General features: G+C 37.8%; 1 protein-coding gene across 4 annotated transcripts in view; it reads left to right on the forward strand.

Annotated features, from left to right (window-relative positions):
- PIK3R1 (phosphoinositide-3-kinase regulatory subunit 1) overlaps window positions 1-15,646 on the forward strand; it is a 60,776-nt gene that overhangs the window by 26,353 nt on the left and 18,777 nt on the right. For 2 of the 4 annotated variants that reach the window (XM_054053625.1, XM_054053626.1), the window contains exons 3-7: window positions 4,792-4,884; window positions 6,568-6,642; window positions 9,383-9,514; window positions 10,386-10,587; window positions 10,787-10,866. In XM_054053625.1, the coding sequence (XP_053909600.1) occupies window positions 4,792-4,884; window positions 6,568-6,642; window positions 9,383-9,514; window positions 10,386-10,587; window positions 10,787-10,866 (582 nt within the window). Of the gene's footprint in view, window positions 1-177; window positions 322-500; window positions 661-4,791; window positions 4,885-6,567; window positions 6,643-9,382; window positions 9,515-10,385; window positions 10,588-10,786; window positions 10,867-15,646 lie in introns of those variants that run through there. The other 2 variants (XM_054053628.1, XM_054053627.1) reach the window with 2 other exon arrangements.

A 15,646-nucleotide genomic window follows, 5' to 3' on the forward strand; every position in this document is an offset into this window, starting at 1 on the left:
TTCTGGCAGTAATGAAAAATTTGGCTCAGAAGTGTCTGAAACAAAATTCCAGCTTTAAATTTCCACTTGTCCTTGCCAGATACTAACTCTAAAGTATCTCTTTTTACTGAGATCCCGTCCAAAAGGTGCAGCTGTGTACTGGTTTCATCTTGCACTTTGTAGCGGTGTTGGCAACCCTTGAACATAAGGTATGCTCTCATCTCCCACATTGCCATTGCTTTAGAGCTGTGCAGGACTGTCTGTATCAGAGAGAAGGAAGAGTTCGCAGATTGGAGCAAACCCTGACTTGTGGTTCATCTCATTGGTTCTCGCTGTCGCAAGGTAAAAATAGAGCTAGTGGAAAATGTAGCTTTTCTCATGTGTCATCAGAAGCTTCCTTACTATCTGGAGACCCACTACCAGACTTGTGATTAGAAAGAAGACACAAAAACTGCATGACAACTTTTCAGGACCTTAACATTTTTGAGACCATAGAATTTAAAAAAAAAAAATAAATACAGGACTTGGAGGGAAAAATGATTGCTTTAAGTGAAAAACTGATACTGGATTGTAGCAAAAGGATCTACAAAGTTGCTCAGATTCTTAAGAGTGGATTTGGTTCTCCAGGTCTCTGTGCTGTGCTACAGCATGCTTCAAAGCAAAAGACACTTTTGAAATCAGGTACTAAAGCAAGTTGCATGCGGGCTTTCATTCTCTTCTGCTAAAGCTGACCTATCTGAAAAATTTTCCTTTCCTTCTGTAGATCTTAAGACGCATGCTGAATTTTCTTCACCTAATCTAGAATCAGGACTTCTTTAAGGATATCTTCTATTCTGTCTCTAGGAATCAGCTTATTTTTCCCAAAATTAGGTGTTATTTTCCTCAGTTTAGCCTCTGCCCTTTCCTGTCAGCATTTTGAAATTGAATGGCACTGTTCCCAAATACTACTGTAAACTGCCTTCAGTTCTACAAGTACTGTTAAGTCTGTTTGGGGTTTTTTTCTGAAAGATGTGTGTTGTGAGGCCTTTTGCCTTTAAAGGAATGTAATTTCTGTTTTGTGTAAATGTGATGCTATGAGTTAATTATATTGGAGATGGTGCAATGAGTAGGAAATCCTCGAGCAAGTGGGACGTTAAGTGATTTTAATTTGTTAATGAACTTTCCTATATGTTGATGAAGTGAATTATTTTTTCCATGTTGCTGAGCACTGTAACTGTGTGACTTAGCAACAGCAGAAGAATACATCTGTGTTGAAGGCAGCTGCAGGTTTGTACCTGCCATTGTGTGTGTGCATGTGTTCATTTGTGTGTTTGCTGTAGAGTTTACACTCACAAGTGTGTGCGTAGTACTAAAAGAGAGATGAATGTCCTGAGTTTTCAGTCAAATACACAAGTATTTTACGATTTGTGTGTTCATGGAATAGATTGTCGTTATGTTAAAGACTCTCTTCATATCTAAAAGTTCAGTAATGTCTCTGGTACATACAAATTCCCATTTTTGAAGAGAAGGAATGGGGCAAAGGGAGGAAGAGATATCAGAAATCTTCTGAATTCCTAAAATATTAATAGTTGTCCAATTGCGTATTTTAGGGTAGCAGACAAGTGTTGGAAATCTCCTTCTAACCAGTCTGCCATTTGTTTATACGTATATGTTCTGGTGACGTGTTATAGGTGTTGCATAAATACGAAGGTAAATATGTAGCTTGCAAAAGCCCTTCAATTTCACTAGAAATATTATTGGTCCATGATTCAGTAACAGATGATGATACAAACCTAGTTCATAAGCTAAGATCCTGTTTAAAGTGTAGATGAAGAGCCTGAAGTGTCGAGTAGGTTGCAGGAAGAGGCACTCTTTGATTAGGTAGTCTGAACAAGATCTGCATCCAGACCATTCTTTATGTCCTGTGGAGACAAACCATTTTCTGTAGTGTCTTTCTTCACCCTGCAAAAGCTTCTTCCCATGAACTGAAGTCTTCACCTGATACTGGATTCTTCTTTTCACTTTGCTTAGACTCCATCCCCTATGTAGGAAATCTAGTGGGAAACAGAATTATTTTTCTAAATATACTTTGTTCATAGGTTTTTGGAGTGTATATCATGCCATTATTTCAAGGCACAGTTTGGTTAATGCAAGAAAACATGGATCTCTCTGCTGCTTGGTACCTTGGATGGACTGTCCTTGAACTGCTGAGCTGTCACCTGAAATGTGCAAATGTCCATCCTCTATTTCTATTTCTTTGTCTCTTCTTTCTTTCCTCAGTTTCAGTTTAGACTGTTGACTGTTTCTTCGTGATGCCTTCAGCTGGAATTAGGACATTAGCATCTTTGTTCAGAGATGATGCAATTTCATTGCTGTGATGCCAGAGAGAGACAGGTACTTAATGTACCTTGCTACCTAAGGGAGCAGAAATTTAGTTTTAAATGTAAGCCTGTGTAAACTCTGTTCTTAAAACCTGTTCTTCTTTCCTACTGTGTAAGGGATGCATTTTATGTCCTTAGCATTCTGTGAGTCTGTTTGTATCTCATAATCTGTTTTCCTAACATGCCCTTTGGTATGACTCTGATCTGATCTTCCATTTATTCTTTAAGTAGATTTGCCCTCATCATAATATAGATGCATAGTTTGCGGTTAAAAGCAACTATTCAATCTGAATATTAAAAATCAAATGGTCCGTAACTCAGGATGCCTCAGTAGAGGCTGCTTAGAGTGCAGCATCTTCTATTTATGCCCAAGTTATGTTTGATAAAGTAAATATGATGTTAAGCTAGAAGAGGTGATCTAGATGCAACCTGAAAGTGGCTTGATGATGTAAAGAGATGAAAAGTCCATTCCTTTCCTGAGTAGCTTGTTCTGCATTGATGACTATTCTTAGAAATCTGCTGGTCAGCTACACCTATATAACCTGTGCTTTCTTTGAATTGAGCTTTTAATCACAGTGTTATAGTGTCATCTATCTGACAAAATTTCAGAGCTTATTATGTCTACTCATTTACATTTTCCAGCTAACTACAGTGCCAAAAAGAAAGGAAGTAGAGTGGCTTCTAATGGAACTTATTCTCTAAAAAGCTATGCAGACAATCTTTAGTTACAGTTCTGTCTTTGCTTTTTTTATCATATGAGTTAAGTATTAGGTTTTCCTCTATTTTGCCCAGGACTGATAATGTAACCAGCGTTTAATCATCTTACTTGTCCTTTCATGGTGTGGATCAGGCATTAGAACTCTTTTGATCCCAGGAATTGCTCTGATTTTCCTTAAGTAATTAAAAGTTAACATCAGCAGGTCAGAGATCTGTTTAGGCAATTCTTTTGGGATTCCCAAATGCTCATTTTCTGGGCCTCCTAAGTTAAACTGTTGTGACCAGTAGATGGTTTTCTAATGTCCTTCTCAGTTATGAATAGACTGGAAAGTTTTCTGTCATTATCATAGCATCATTCTACTTCTTTTTGCAAGGGACATGTCTCAGTGTCCCAGTAAGCTTCACTTCTATTACTAGTTCATAAATAATAATTATTTATTGTCTTTAATTACTCTCTTCAGTTTTCTGCACTTCCAGACTTCATTATCTTCCTTGCTGTCTTACCACTTTTAAATTGTCAGCATTTTTAGGAAATTATGTAATTGTGGATTCCAAAATATTCTCAGCCAAAATTGTGTGCTTTCTCTTTCTCAGTTGTGGTATATTAAATTTTTTGCCTGTCTAGAAGTTTTTCATTAAGAACTCTCTATTGATATTTCACTGTTGTGTTTTATTGTATTTCTCCTTCTATTTAGTTATCCTTATAATTTCCATCAGTTTCAATCTTATAGAAATAGTATGTGCAGGTATATATATCTGTGCACGTAGGCACACATCCATTTGTGTTTAAGAATTGCTGTCTGTTTGTCCATGGTGAGTTTGATTGGGCAGAGATCACTGTCACTTAAGCAACTGGCAGCTTTTGCTTCAGTCATTAATCTTTGTTTATCAATCATAATCCATCAAACTATGCCGGATGTTTCTGGCAGTGATGTAATATCTTCATATAAACATTCTTGCTTTCCAAGAGTTAAACAGGACCGTTATAAAGCTTTTGAATTACTCTTTTGGCAAAAATAGTGTGCTTAAGAGATAGATCATCCCTCACTTTACCGTGAGAACATTCCTTTATGCATTGTATTCTCACTGTGAAGAAACTGGGTTGCATGAATTACTTCGTATGAAATCCTTATTCAGCTTTGCTTGAATCTGCAAAATATTCTTGATTATACCACTGTTGATTCTTAACCACTCCTTGTAGAAAAGAAAATTCTTGTTTCATAAAAACTATACAATTAATATTATTATTCTTGAAAACTGAAAGTGTGAAATATTTGAATTATTTTCACTGAGTGTGAAATATTTGTTTCTATTGCTGTTTCAGGCTTCTATAAATCTGTTTTACGCAGGGAATTGGCAGCTTCCAGATGATGAGTTTAGCTCCCTCATCTGGTGCACACTGTATGTAAAGGTTACAGGTTTTTTTCTTTTCTTCCCTGCACAGTATTTCTCCCATCCATACACTTCAAACTCCAGTGTTTTCTTTTCCTAGGCAATATGGAGAGCAGTTCTAGGACTGACTAAGGTCCTTGAAAGAAAATGCTATAAAAATGCAATTGTCATCATTTTTATTCAGCTTTCTGATTACTTGTGGAGTGTTTCCATTTAAGCCTGGCATGTGGGATATTTGTTCCATACTGAAAAATTAACTGGGTGCATTATGTGTTATGCTTTTTATAAAGAGGAATTGCATTCAGATGTAGGTTGGCTTATTTTTCTTCTATTTCTTTTACAGCTTTTTCACTTCCAGATCTTACAGAACAGTTTGCACCTCCTGATGTTGCTCCACTGATTCTTATCAAGATAGTGGAGACAATTGAAAAGAAAGGTAGGCCAAAGAATAATCTATCAAGTTTTTTTGTTATGTGAGCCAAGATTGCGGACTCAGATCCAGAGCTGACATCTCCCCTTGCTAAAGCTGCTAATGCATCACATTATTCAACAGATATGAAATAATCTCATCTAAGTTTTGTTGCATTAGTTTCTGCTTAGTAGAGGCTACTTGGAACATAGGAGCAAAAACAAAGCTTACCTCAAATGACATTTAATGACTTAATTAATGTATTATTGGTAGGTGAGAGAGAAGGGTTTGATACTGCCTTGTTTTTTGTAAGTGATAAGCACCTTACGTTGATTTTGGAAACACCATCAAGCATTGAATTGGATACACAGGTAAACAAGTAATGTTTTACCCAAATAGAGGGAGGAAAAAATTAATTATGAAAAAGTTACAAGAACCATTTTTATGCTTCAAGAGTCAGATCTTTATTGCTGCTGTATGCTCAGCCAGCTAGTGCTATTTTTGTGGTATTGTTGCTCTCCTGCTTTCCTTTATTGATGTGTCTCCATGCTTTTGAGGCTTTTCTCTTCTTTCTGCTATCTCTAGCCTCTTTTGCCCTATTTCTTTGCTCCTGACTCCTCCTCTGATATCACCTTCATAGTCCTAGTGAGGTAAGGAGCAGCTCAGTGGGCCTTGCTCAATCAGTGGCCATACAGACAGGGAGCAAGAGGAAAGTTGGTATTCTGATCAGATTCAGGCTGCTGTCCTTGGGGACATAAGTTCTCACATACTGCTCTGACACTGTAAGAGAGCATAAGCCTTTCCTGAATGACTGAGCACTTGCTAGTATCAATGAGAAGGGCAAATATTTATCAAGAGTTTGCATAAGCAAGTACTGCTTCCAGGAAAGCTAGTGATAGTATTAAATCATTGCTGTTCCGCCTCCCTAGGAATGGTCTCTTTCCCTGTATCTTCTCTATTTTCTCTGAAGTAGGGGAGTTTTAAAGAGCATCTTTCCCATGAGAACACTGCATTGGTGTTGTTTATTCAGGTGGATTATCACACATATTGTGCGACATATACAGACATTTTCTCTCGCACCAGTGATGTGTTGCTCACCCTACCTGCACCATGAAGTCACGGGCTGTATGGATAGGTTGTGTAAGGATTACCTGTCCACAGAAAGGGCTTTTGACTGCATAGGGTGGCAAAGGTTAGGCATGCTTGTGACTTAGATGGCTCAGTTAAATCTTCAAAGCTAATGAGGACGTGTCAGAACTTCTGTCATGTCCCAGTCCCATTCTTGTGGGGTGGCCTGGCTTAGATTACCCACTTCTTATCCACCTCAAAGACCTGGCATTCCAAACTGCCATGTAAATTGTAAAGGAAGATCTGGCTTCCATGTTGCTACTGCAAGCTGCTTTCTTCCCTGGGTCTGTGAATCCATTTCCTAGTCCTGCCATCCTGTGGAGAGTTGTGCAGAATATATGGGACTGCTGGCATCTCTGATCTTCCTTGGCCAGCTTGTTCTGCAGACCCAGCAGTTTGCATGTAGAAAGAGATTTCTTACAGCCTTAAAAAACGATCACATTCTGTAGTGTGGTAGGTGTATGATGGCAGAAGAATATTGCTAGCTTATACTGTGAGTACTTATTTGAAGAAAACAGAAGTATGTTGTGTCATGGCAACAGTCACTGGAATATTAACATATCCCATTGATTTTGTTTGTAGGTCTGGAGTGCTCGACATTGTATGCAACACAAAGCTCAAGCAGCTCAGCAGAATTAAGACAAATTATTGAATGTGGTAAGTACAGTTCTCTTCCTTAAAGCACTAGAGATTTTTTGGTCAGTCTGCTCCTCTTTTCTTTGATCTCGTACTCAGCTTATATATTAGTCTGGTCCTGAACAGTATGATATTAAAAGGACAAATACAAGTTAAAAAGGTTTTTAACATTTACACTTAATATGAAAGGCATTTTTCACTTTTGCAGTTTGTGTTTCTTTAGTGACTACACTGCGTGTTTTCTTCCAAGAGTAGTTATTTTAATTGTTTCTTCGTTGCTTGCTTGTTCAAGGACTGACAGTCTAGCTGTACAGAGAAAAACAAGGTGCTTTACTCTGAAACAAGACAAAAATACACTATTCTTTTAAGACTGCAGTTTATTATTTTGTAAACAAAGGGCTGTTTGTTTACATACAGTTTTGTGTGTGCATTTTTTTGGTCCAGTACATGGAGAAGTAGTAGCTGCACCTTCCCTCTTGCTGGAAGGGAAGGAGAATTGTATTAATGTTGCTTCAGGGTTCTCAGATTTTGGACAGAAAAATGCAGCTGCACCACTAACACCACATACCCATACAAGTTCCCTGAAATATATTTCTTTCTCTTTGTGATACTCCTTATTGCTACTTCAGATCAGGAGCTATCATAAGCGCAGTGCTTGAGCATGCCTTTGCAAGCTGGGAAGCGGTGGAGGGTGTGACCTTCCTTGCATAAAAGAGCACAAAAATAGAAGGGCTAGAAAATGAAACTAGTTACATGCCATACTGCCAAAAGGGCAAAGGAAGCAAACTCAAACTGTGAATTAGCTCTCTTCAATTTTAGTAATCGCGGATATTAACAAGAGATGATACTATTGGGAGTTGTCAGTTCCTTCAAATGAAAAGAGCATTCTGTCCTCTTCTGATTGTGGTGCTAGTAAAGAAGTATATGAATGCAGCAAGCAAAGAGAGAGAAGTGTGTGTGGTGCTGGCAGCCTAAGCCATTTTTTTAGTATTATAATTACATTTTTAGGTACAGATAAAACCAAATTTTCTATGGCACCAGTATGAATATATCTCTTAATCTGCATCCCTTTTTAAGTCTCTAAACTGAGGTGTACTTTTGTTAAAGGTTCATATATCTCAAGGGGTCAAGAACTTGTGGTTTACATGTATTCTTATTTAAAATATAATTCATATTGAGAAGAGAGAACAGGGAGGTGGTCGAGTCGCCTTCCCTGGAGGTGTTTAAGGAACGGGTGGATGAAGTACTTAGGGACATGGTTTAGGGAGTGTTAGGAATGGTTGGACTCGATGATCCAATGGGTCCTTTCCAACCTTGTGATTCTGTGATTCTGTGATTCTGTGATTTTTTAATACTAATTTGATAACTGCCTATTGGCTTCAACACAGTGCTATCTAGCTCCAAAATCAGAGCTGATTTGCGTCTGGCCAGCTCAGCGGATGGAAAGAGTTCAGGTCTGTTTATGACATTACACGCAAAGAGCTGCAAAGTACCATACATTTACTCTTACTCATGTATTCATAGTACTAATTCAGGATATGCTTCAGAGAGTAGGTCAACACGGAAAGAACCAGGATTTAGCATGGCTTATGAAATAAAAACATCCTGTAAGCCACAAATTAATGAAAACTATTTCTTACATATTTGTGGTTGGATTCTCTGACATATAATTGCCCTTCTAGAATTCATGCCCACATTGCAAGTTTTTTATCATCTGAGTCATTCATAGTGTCTTTTTTTCTCCTGTAAATGCTTTGGTGTCTGGTGATAATTGAGCTCATACTGCACATAAAGGAGGTGGAGGAGCACTTAAGTTTCTCACTACCACCTCTTGACTGCCTGTTTTTGCTGTCTGTGTAGACATACTACATATCTGATCTGTCTATGTCCCTGATGAATTTGGTTTAAACTGGCTGGGTAGATTCAGGGGACTTGACTAGCCTAGAAAGTTGATCAGCATTGATACCTGTAAATTCTTGTACCAAATATCAACCTTTGTAAACATTTATGACTTTACTGTGCCAGAGTTTCATGTTTTGAGATGAACTCTAATCTTTCTTGCACTAAGTAAACATTTCTATATTTTCCCATTTTACTTTTGCTGCTAATATTCCTTATTCCAGTGCTAACCATTAGTCCTTTATGTGACACTCCTAAATCTCAGCTCAAGCCATAACTGTCCTGGAAAGGTATCAGGTTTTACAAGATAAGTCCTAGCAGCTGCATAAAACAGCCAGCACCCAGCTCCGCATGTGTATATGTTTCGACTTACTCACATAAATATTTACAGGCTTGAACCCCCAAGTTGTTAGTCAAACTTCCAGTTATAATAGAAGTAGCTACAAGTAGAGAAGCTGCATTTACCCAAACCCTTGATTAATACTTAACTTCTTACACAAAATATTTACAAGTGAAACAGAGACCTGTTAAAAATATTCTGATGTTCCATAACATTGCCAACATACGGCAGGTCACTACCATTATTCTGGGTTCAGCCTGTACTGTAAATGGCAGAAGGCTACACGCAGCTGTGGAAGCCATTTGGTTCATCAGATGCCAAAGGCCTGGGCATGCTGTTGAGCACTGTATGATCTTCATCTCAAAGATGCTTGGTGATGTCTTACGTTTTTCCTTATGAGTAGTTCCACATAAGCTAGATATAAGTGAGCAGTTTTGAGTTGATATAATGCCCTAATATCATAAGCCTGTATCTTTTTTCCAATTTCCAGTGTTAAAAACCCATGTTGCTTTTTCCCTTTAGATGCCTCTTCATTGGATTTAGAGGCATTTGATGTGCACACTTTATCAGATGCTCTCAAGAGGTATCTCCTGGACCTGCCAAATCCTGTCATTCCAGCAGCTGTTTACAGTGACATGATCTCTGTAACTCAAGGTATGGTTATTACGTTATTTTAAATGTCAAACAGAAAAACTTATTAAGATTCTGAATATCTAGTGGTCCTGCTATCATCCACAGAACAGGGAAGATTCTGCACAACCTGACAGCATCTCAGAAAGCGTATATACCTTCACCACTTTTGATGAAAGCTGCTTCAATTCAGATCTAGACATATATAAGTTCCTTGGGTATTCAGGTAAACATAATAGAAAATAAAAGGGATAACACAGCTGTCTTCATCTTAGTAAGTAGAATAAGCATAGAAAAAGGGGGCGGAAAAATCAAGGACTTATCTGTATGCAGAAAGCTAATTTTTAACTTTTTATCAGTGCTGACAAAGTAAATGTATTAGAGGTCATGGTGTTCTGTGGTATGTTGGGAGTTGCAGATTATGAAGTGAGAAACACATGCATGTAACTTTCATCATGTACAGTGGTCATTTCAAACAAGTACAGCTGGTAGGCTTTCAGCACGCAGGCCTACTATTCTGCTACATATCTCAGGACAGGATATTGTTACTGGTAACCTTCAAAGTTAGAACAGCACCTGTGAGTCTTATCTAGTGCATCTCAGAACTATCCAATCATGTGTGACACTAAACACGAGACAGACTTCTGCCAGTACACTCTGAACACATTGTGGTTTTTACCAAAATGCGTATCTGTTTCCATTTGACTTTTAAATATTTGTTCTTTGCTCTTCCCTGAGCATTTCAAAATAAGAAGTCTTTCAGCACGAATGAAGGACAGGATTATTATTTTTTATCTGTAAAATTGATGCTTCTGAAAGAGTCAGATATAGTTTCATTTTAGTCATTGAATGTTTCTGTGCTGATATCAAGAACTTTTTTTCTGTTTGCTTGCAGAAGTGCAGAGCTCAGAGGAATATGCTCAGTTGCTGAAGAAACTCATCAGATCTCCAAATATACCTCCCCAGTATTGGCTCACACTCCAGTATTTGCTCAAACATTTCCTCAGAGTTTGTCAAGCCTCCAGCAAAAATCTTTTGAATACAAGGGCTTTGGCTGAAATTTTCAGCCCTCTGCTTTTCAAATTTCAGACTGCAAGGTACGTGGGTCATCTTTATTATATTTTATACTGTAAATATGACCTAGTCATATGCAAAATTAAGTTTATGTAATTCATTTTCTGATCTTACATCTAATATGGAGGGTATTCTTATAAGTTTTTCCAATGTTTTTTGACTAATTCTGATGTAAATTTTTGCATTCTCCCCAGTTTTTACTACCTGTTCTATCTCTTGCAGCTCTGATAATACTGAACACCACGTAAAAATCCTTGAGGTTTTAATCACCAGTGAATGGAATGAGAGACAGTCTGTACCAGGTAGAAACTGTTTTTAGTTTAAAAAGTTATGTACCATTGTTTTCTTAAATATTAAAATTCAACTTAAGGACACTAAAAGCTCATTGGTTTTCTGTTTTAATCAAACTTAATGACTACAAAATTAAGTAGAAGTTGTTCATATGTGCCATAGTGGTGTGCAACATTTGTTTTATAGGAAATTGTCATTTACATTAAAATAATTTTAGTACACATGGTTTCTATAGCCTTAAGACTTTCATTTCCTTTTCAGTAACTTGTCAATAGGAATTTGTGAATTTTTATGACTTGTAAACCAGTAGAATGTATATCAGGCAGTTTTGGGGGGGGGTAAATTTTGGAGATTTTATTTAACTATCACTCCACTCCCAGTCAAATTTTCTTGGAACTACAGTACCTCATGGAGATCATCAGAATAAAGTAAAACTTCCTCCTTTATTCACATATATGTATTTTTTTAATCTAAAGACTTTAAAGATTTATTTATTTATCAACATCCATAAACTACACAGAGAATATTAGAACTCCCGTCAGAAAAGTTAGATTACATTTTTATTGGTTTTGTGAGTTAGCATCTAATTTAGGCAACAAGGAGTAAACCTCACCCTTAATTTATGCAAAAATCCTCAGTTTTAAATCAAATCTTTGGTAGGAGCAGGACACCTGCTAACTGTGTGCAAAGGAATTTACTAACACCGGGGAAACTTTAGCTTTTTAAAGTGATTCCTTTTACAGCCCATTAGCGGAGAATACCCAAACAAAGGATAGGGCAACGTTGAACAGAACATTGGGCAGGTTATAGGTCTCCCACCTCTCTATTCGTAGTACAAAGTTCACAGGATAGGACTTCGAGGTCTGCTTAAGATCTGAAAACCTAGAGCAGCAGAAGAATGTCTTATTTCTTTTATTTCAGGTAGGTGTATTGTATAATCTCCTTCATCAACAAGTGAAGATTATTTTAAAATTGCTAAGATTTTTGTTCTAACAGCTTTGATTGGAAGTCTTCCAGCCTTGTCAGCTCTTAGTTAGAAAGCTTTCTCTAACATTTACTGTTTATCTGTTTTCAGCTAGTCTATACCTATTCAGTTTCATTTAATTTTGTCGTATTTAAGCAGGCATTTCCAGAACCACTGTAGTTTTTATCTCCAAATGTTACATAACAACCAGGAGAGTCCATCCAGTCTTCTGACTGTGCTGTTTGACTAAATATCAGCAAATAACTGCTGATTGTTAAAGAATTTTCTTTTCCTCTTGTTATAAGCCTTAAAAAACAAAATGCTTTATTAAATTCACTAATATCCTAAAGAGTCTGCTAATTGCATTTCTTTTTTTAATTATATGTTTGCAAATGCTCTAGGTTATGTAAATTCCTACACCCAGAGGCCATGACTTGAAGGTTAGAAAGGTAGGGTGAACAGTGAGAGTTTCCTAAGTCTCAAAGTGAGAGTTCTCTAAGTTGCACTTGAGAGATCATAGTTGCATGCCATCCTGAGGCAAGTATAAAAGTGAAAGGTGCTGATATTAGAACTACTAATGAGTAGTCTAGTAGTTCTCCTTAGAACTACTAAGGAGTCTAGTCATCTTGAGAGTATGATTAGGGCACCTGAAGAAATGTGGCTGTATCCAGCAGATTGGTAGGCTTTGACAGTACATTAGTAAGTATAATAAGACATCTGCTTGTTTTTAATACTGCTTCTGCATTAATTATTTTTTTTTTTAATGAAGTAGTTTATTTTGAGGGTCCTCCTGGGGTTTTTCTTATGATCTGTTACAAAAATAGAGCTCCTTATGTATGCATTTCGAAGTCCATCCTGGGCAGCGGAGTGGTTTTTTTAGTGGAATATCTGCACATTTACTATGCCTTCAGATATGAATTTTCAATCTTTGTAGTCTCTGGTTAGCTAGCCTCTCTGCTCTTGTGACTGTAAAGTATTTGAATAATTTTCAAAAGTTGTCTTAATAGAATGTTACGTACGTTTACAGGATTAGAAAATGAGTCTGTTTTCCTTACCAAAATCATTCGGCAGCCAGTTAATCTGAAATGCTGTTTTTATTGTTCTCATAGAAGGCTTTGAGGTGTATTTTCTAGAATTATTGTCTTCAAGATTATTGCTAGTGCTGGCTTGAGTTTCCATAAAAATTGCTTTGAGGTATTGTAATAAAAGGAAGATTCCTAGAAAAGATAACTTGTTTTTCATGTAAGTGTTCTGAGAATGACCATCTATAATAGAATTTTTAAAATGTTAAAGTTAAGGAGTTTTAAGCAAAAAGAATTGTACTTGTTGAAAATAATGTAATGACAGCTAAGCGATAACAGGGAAGCCAATGCTGCCAGGTTTCTTCTTTTTCTCACAGGCTGGAGTGATAGTTGCCTCCTTTCTTTTTTCTTTCTGTTCTTCCCAAGCCTGGATGAGAACATTATGTTTAAAATGAGCTGGGTTTTAAAACTTTTGATGAAGTTTTAGTGCTATCTTACACAGTACATAGGTACTATTTGGAGATAACTGATCTAAACAGGGAGAACATCTTTGCACAACTGTGGGGTTTTTTCTTATTGCATCACCCACTAAGTATCCTTCTTGCCTCAAAGCAATAGAAAATATGCAATTGGACATTATATCTTAAAATTAATATCTTAAGTTGTGCGTCTTTAGTGGACATCTTACAGCTAGAGTGATGCTTTGCACACTGTAGTGCAAGAACTGGAGGTACCCCTAAACCATTACTTGATTTTTTTTTCTGGACTGTTATTTTCTTCTCTGTCACAGTGTTCAACAGCAAACTATTCATTTTAGTTTCTGAATTAGAATGGTGCTTAGCCCACCAGAAAAATTAACATACAGAAGTTGAAATACCTGTTGTGCCTTTGTGTGTAGTAGGTGAAGACATAGTAATATTGAAGGAGCATTAAGACTAGGGAAGTGGTAGGTGTTTTGAATAGTTGGTAACCAGATGCATTTTCTGATTCTTGTCTCATTCTTCAGCTTTGTCAGTAGAGGAGCTAAAAGATGGTGTTAGTGGGCAAGCTAGGTGATTTAGCATCTCTTCTTAACACCCCAACTTGATGAACAGCTTCACAGGCTTTAATTTAAAAGGTAATGCTGATTTTACTGTCAGAAACAAAGTACATGTCTCTAAATATGCAAAATAGTAATATTAGAAGAAAATTTCTTAATTGTAACAGATTATGGCTAACAGTACTGCTTATGTATCACAGAATCTCAGACACTGTAAAGAGATGTGAAGGCACATGTCCTTTTAGAGTTAAATATTGAAAAATAGGATATGTTTGTAGGTATGGAAGACTGGATGTTTTCTTCAGTTAATTTTCAAGGATTGTAAGGGCTCCTGGCTTTGCCGTCTGAACAAGGCCTGCCCTGGATGCAGGTCCTAGAGGTGTCTCTAGGGCCTGGTGGGTGTTTGGAGCAGTACAGTCCTTTTGAAGGTGGTAGCTGGGAAGGCAGGTCACACAGAGGGAGGTAGATGATAGGAGGGGATTTTCAGGGAGAACGTAAGGAGACTGTGTCCTCCTAGGGTTGCAGGGTCTTAAGGAGCGTGGAGTGTCGTTGGGTGTGTGAGATTAAGCTGTGTCTTTTCTCAAGGAGGCAGAGAGGAAGGTGGACATGGTGGGAGGGCAAGGACATGGGGAGTTGGTGGCATTATGGGCAGAGCAGCTGATGAGGAACAGAGGAAGAGCTACTGCAGTGGTGGGAGGGAGCTGCTGTCCTGTGTGGATGAATTGAAGCCTCGAATGGTCTGTACGCTAACTCAAGCTGAGTTGCTTTGTCTGGACTGTCTATCCCAGTTTATTCTTGTTTCCCAGGCTTGTAGATAATGGCTCAAGCTGTGAAATATTGCAGCTTTAAGTAGGAAGAGGTAGGTTTTACTACTCACAAGGTCATGGCTAAGAGTGAGGTAGTGTGATGAGACTGCCTTACACATAATTGCTCACTTGCTGTTGATGGGGTGAGATTCCTGGCAGCATCACCAAGATGCAGATGTTTTGCTTTTAGCTGTAAAAAATATTAGCAAGCATGGTAGCATTCCTCTTGGAATCAGACACGTGGCTCCGCTGGACTGCTGCAGCAGTCAGGCTCCAGCCACAGTATCGTCACTAGTGTCCTGAGGACACAAGCAAATCCGAAGGGAAACTGTCCCTCATCAGGACTTTCCTGCATCATGTCACTGGCTTGGCTGGACTGTCTGCAGCACCAGTCGTGGTTTGGTGAGTGCAGAAGGCAGTCCGTACCGGGGAGAGCTGATGTATCTTGAGAGGGGTATTGCGCATCCATGCCTCACCCGGCAGAGGGCTCCCCTTCTAAGCTAATAAGTTCAGGCTTTATACCTGATTTAACAGAGAGCAGAGTGCTTTGTTATTCACCATACCTAGGAATGCTGTAGTCTCAGCTTAGGTTTTGATTTGTTTCTCAGTACCTAATTGAAGGTATTTGGTAGGACTGAAACAGCATGTACAGCATTATTAGACTTTTTGTCAGATTGATTGTGTGTCTGTAATTGTACGTAAGTATGTGTAACAAACATATGCAAGCATGTCAAGCTTGATCACTTCTCTTCCTGCTTAATACCTCACTTTTTGGAAAAGCAATCCTTTATAGACAGAAAAAAGCTGTGGGTATAACTGCAGAAAACAGTAGGCTGCTGACTTTGCAAATACGAATCTATGAATTCAATGGGCACCACTTAAGCTTTTAAAATTTAAGTAAAAGTTAAGATAGGGTAATTGTGTGAAAATGCATGTATGTGCATGCCAGATATTTTGCAA

The sequence above is a fragment of the Cuculus canorus genome, chromosome Z, assembly GCF_017976375.1.
Source record: "Cuculus canorus isolate bCucCan1 chromosome Z, bCucCan1.pri, whole genome shotgun sequence".
Lineage (NCBI taxonomy): Eukaryota > Metazoa > Chordata > Aves > Cuculiformes > Cuculidae > Cuculus > Cuculus canorus.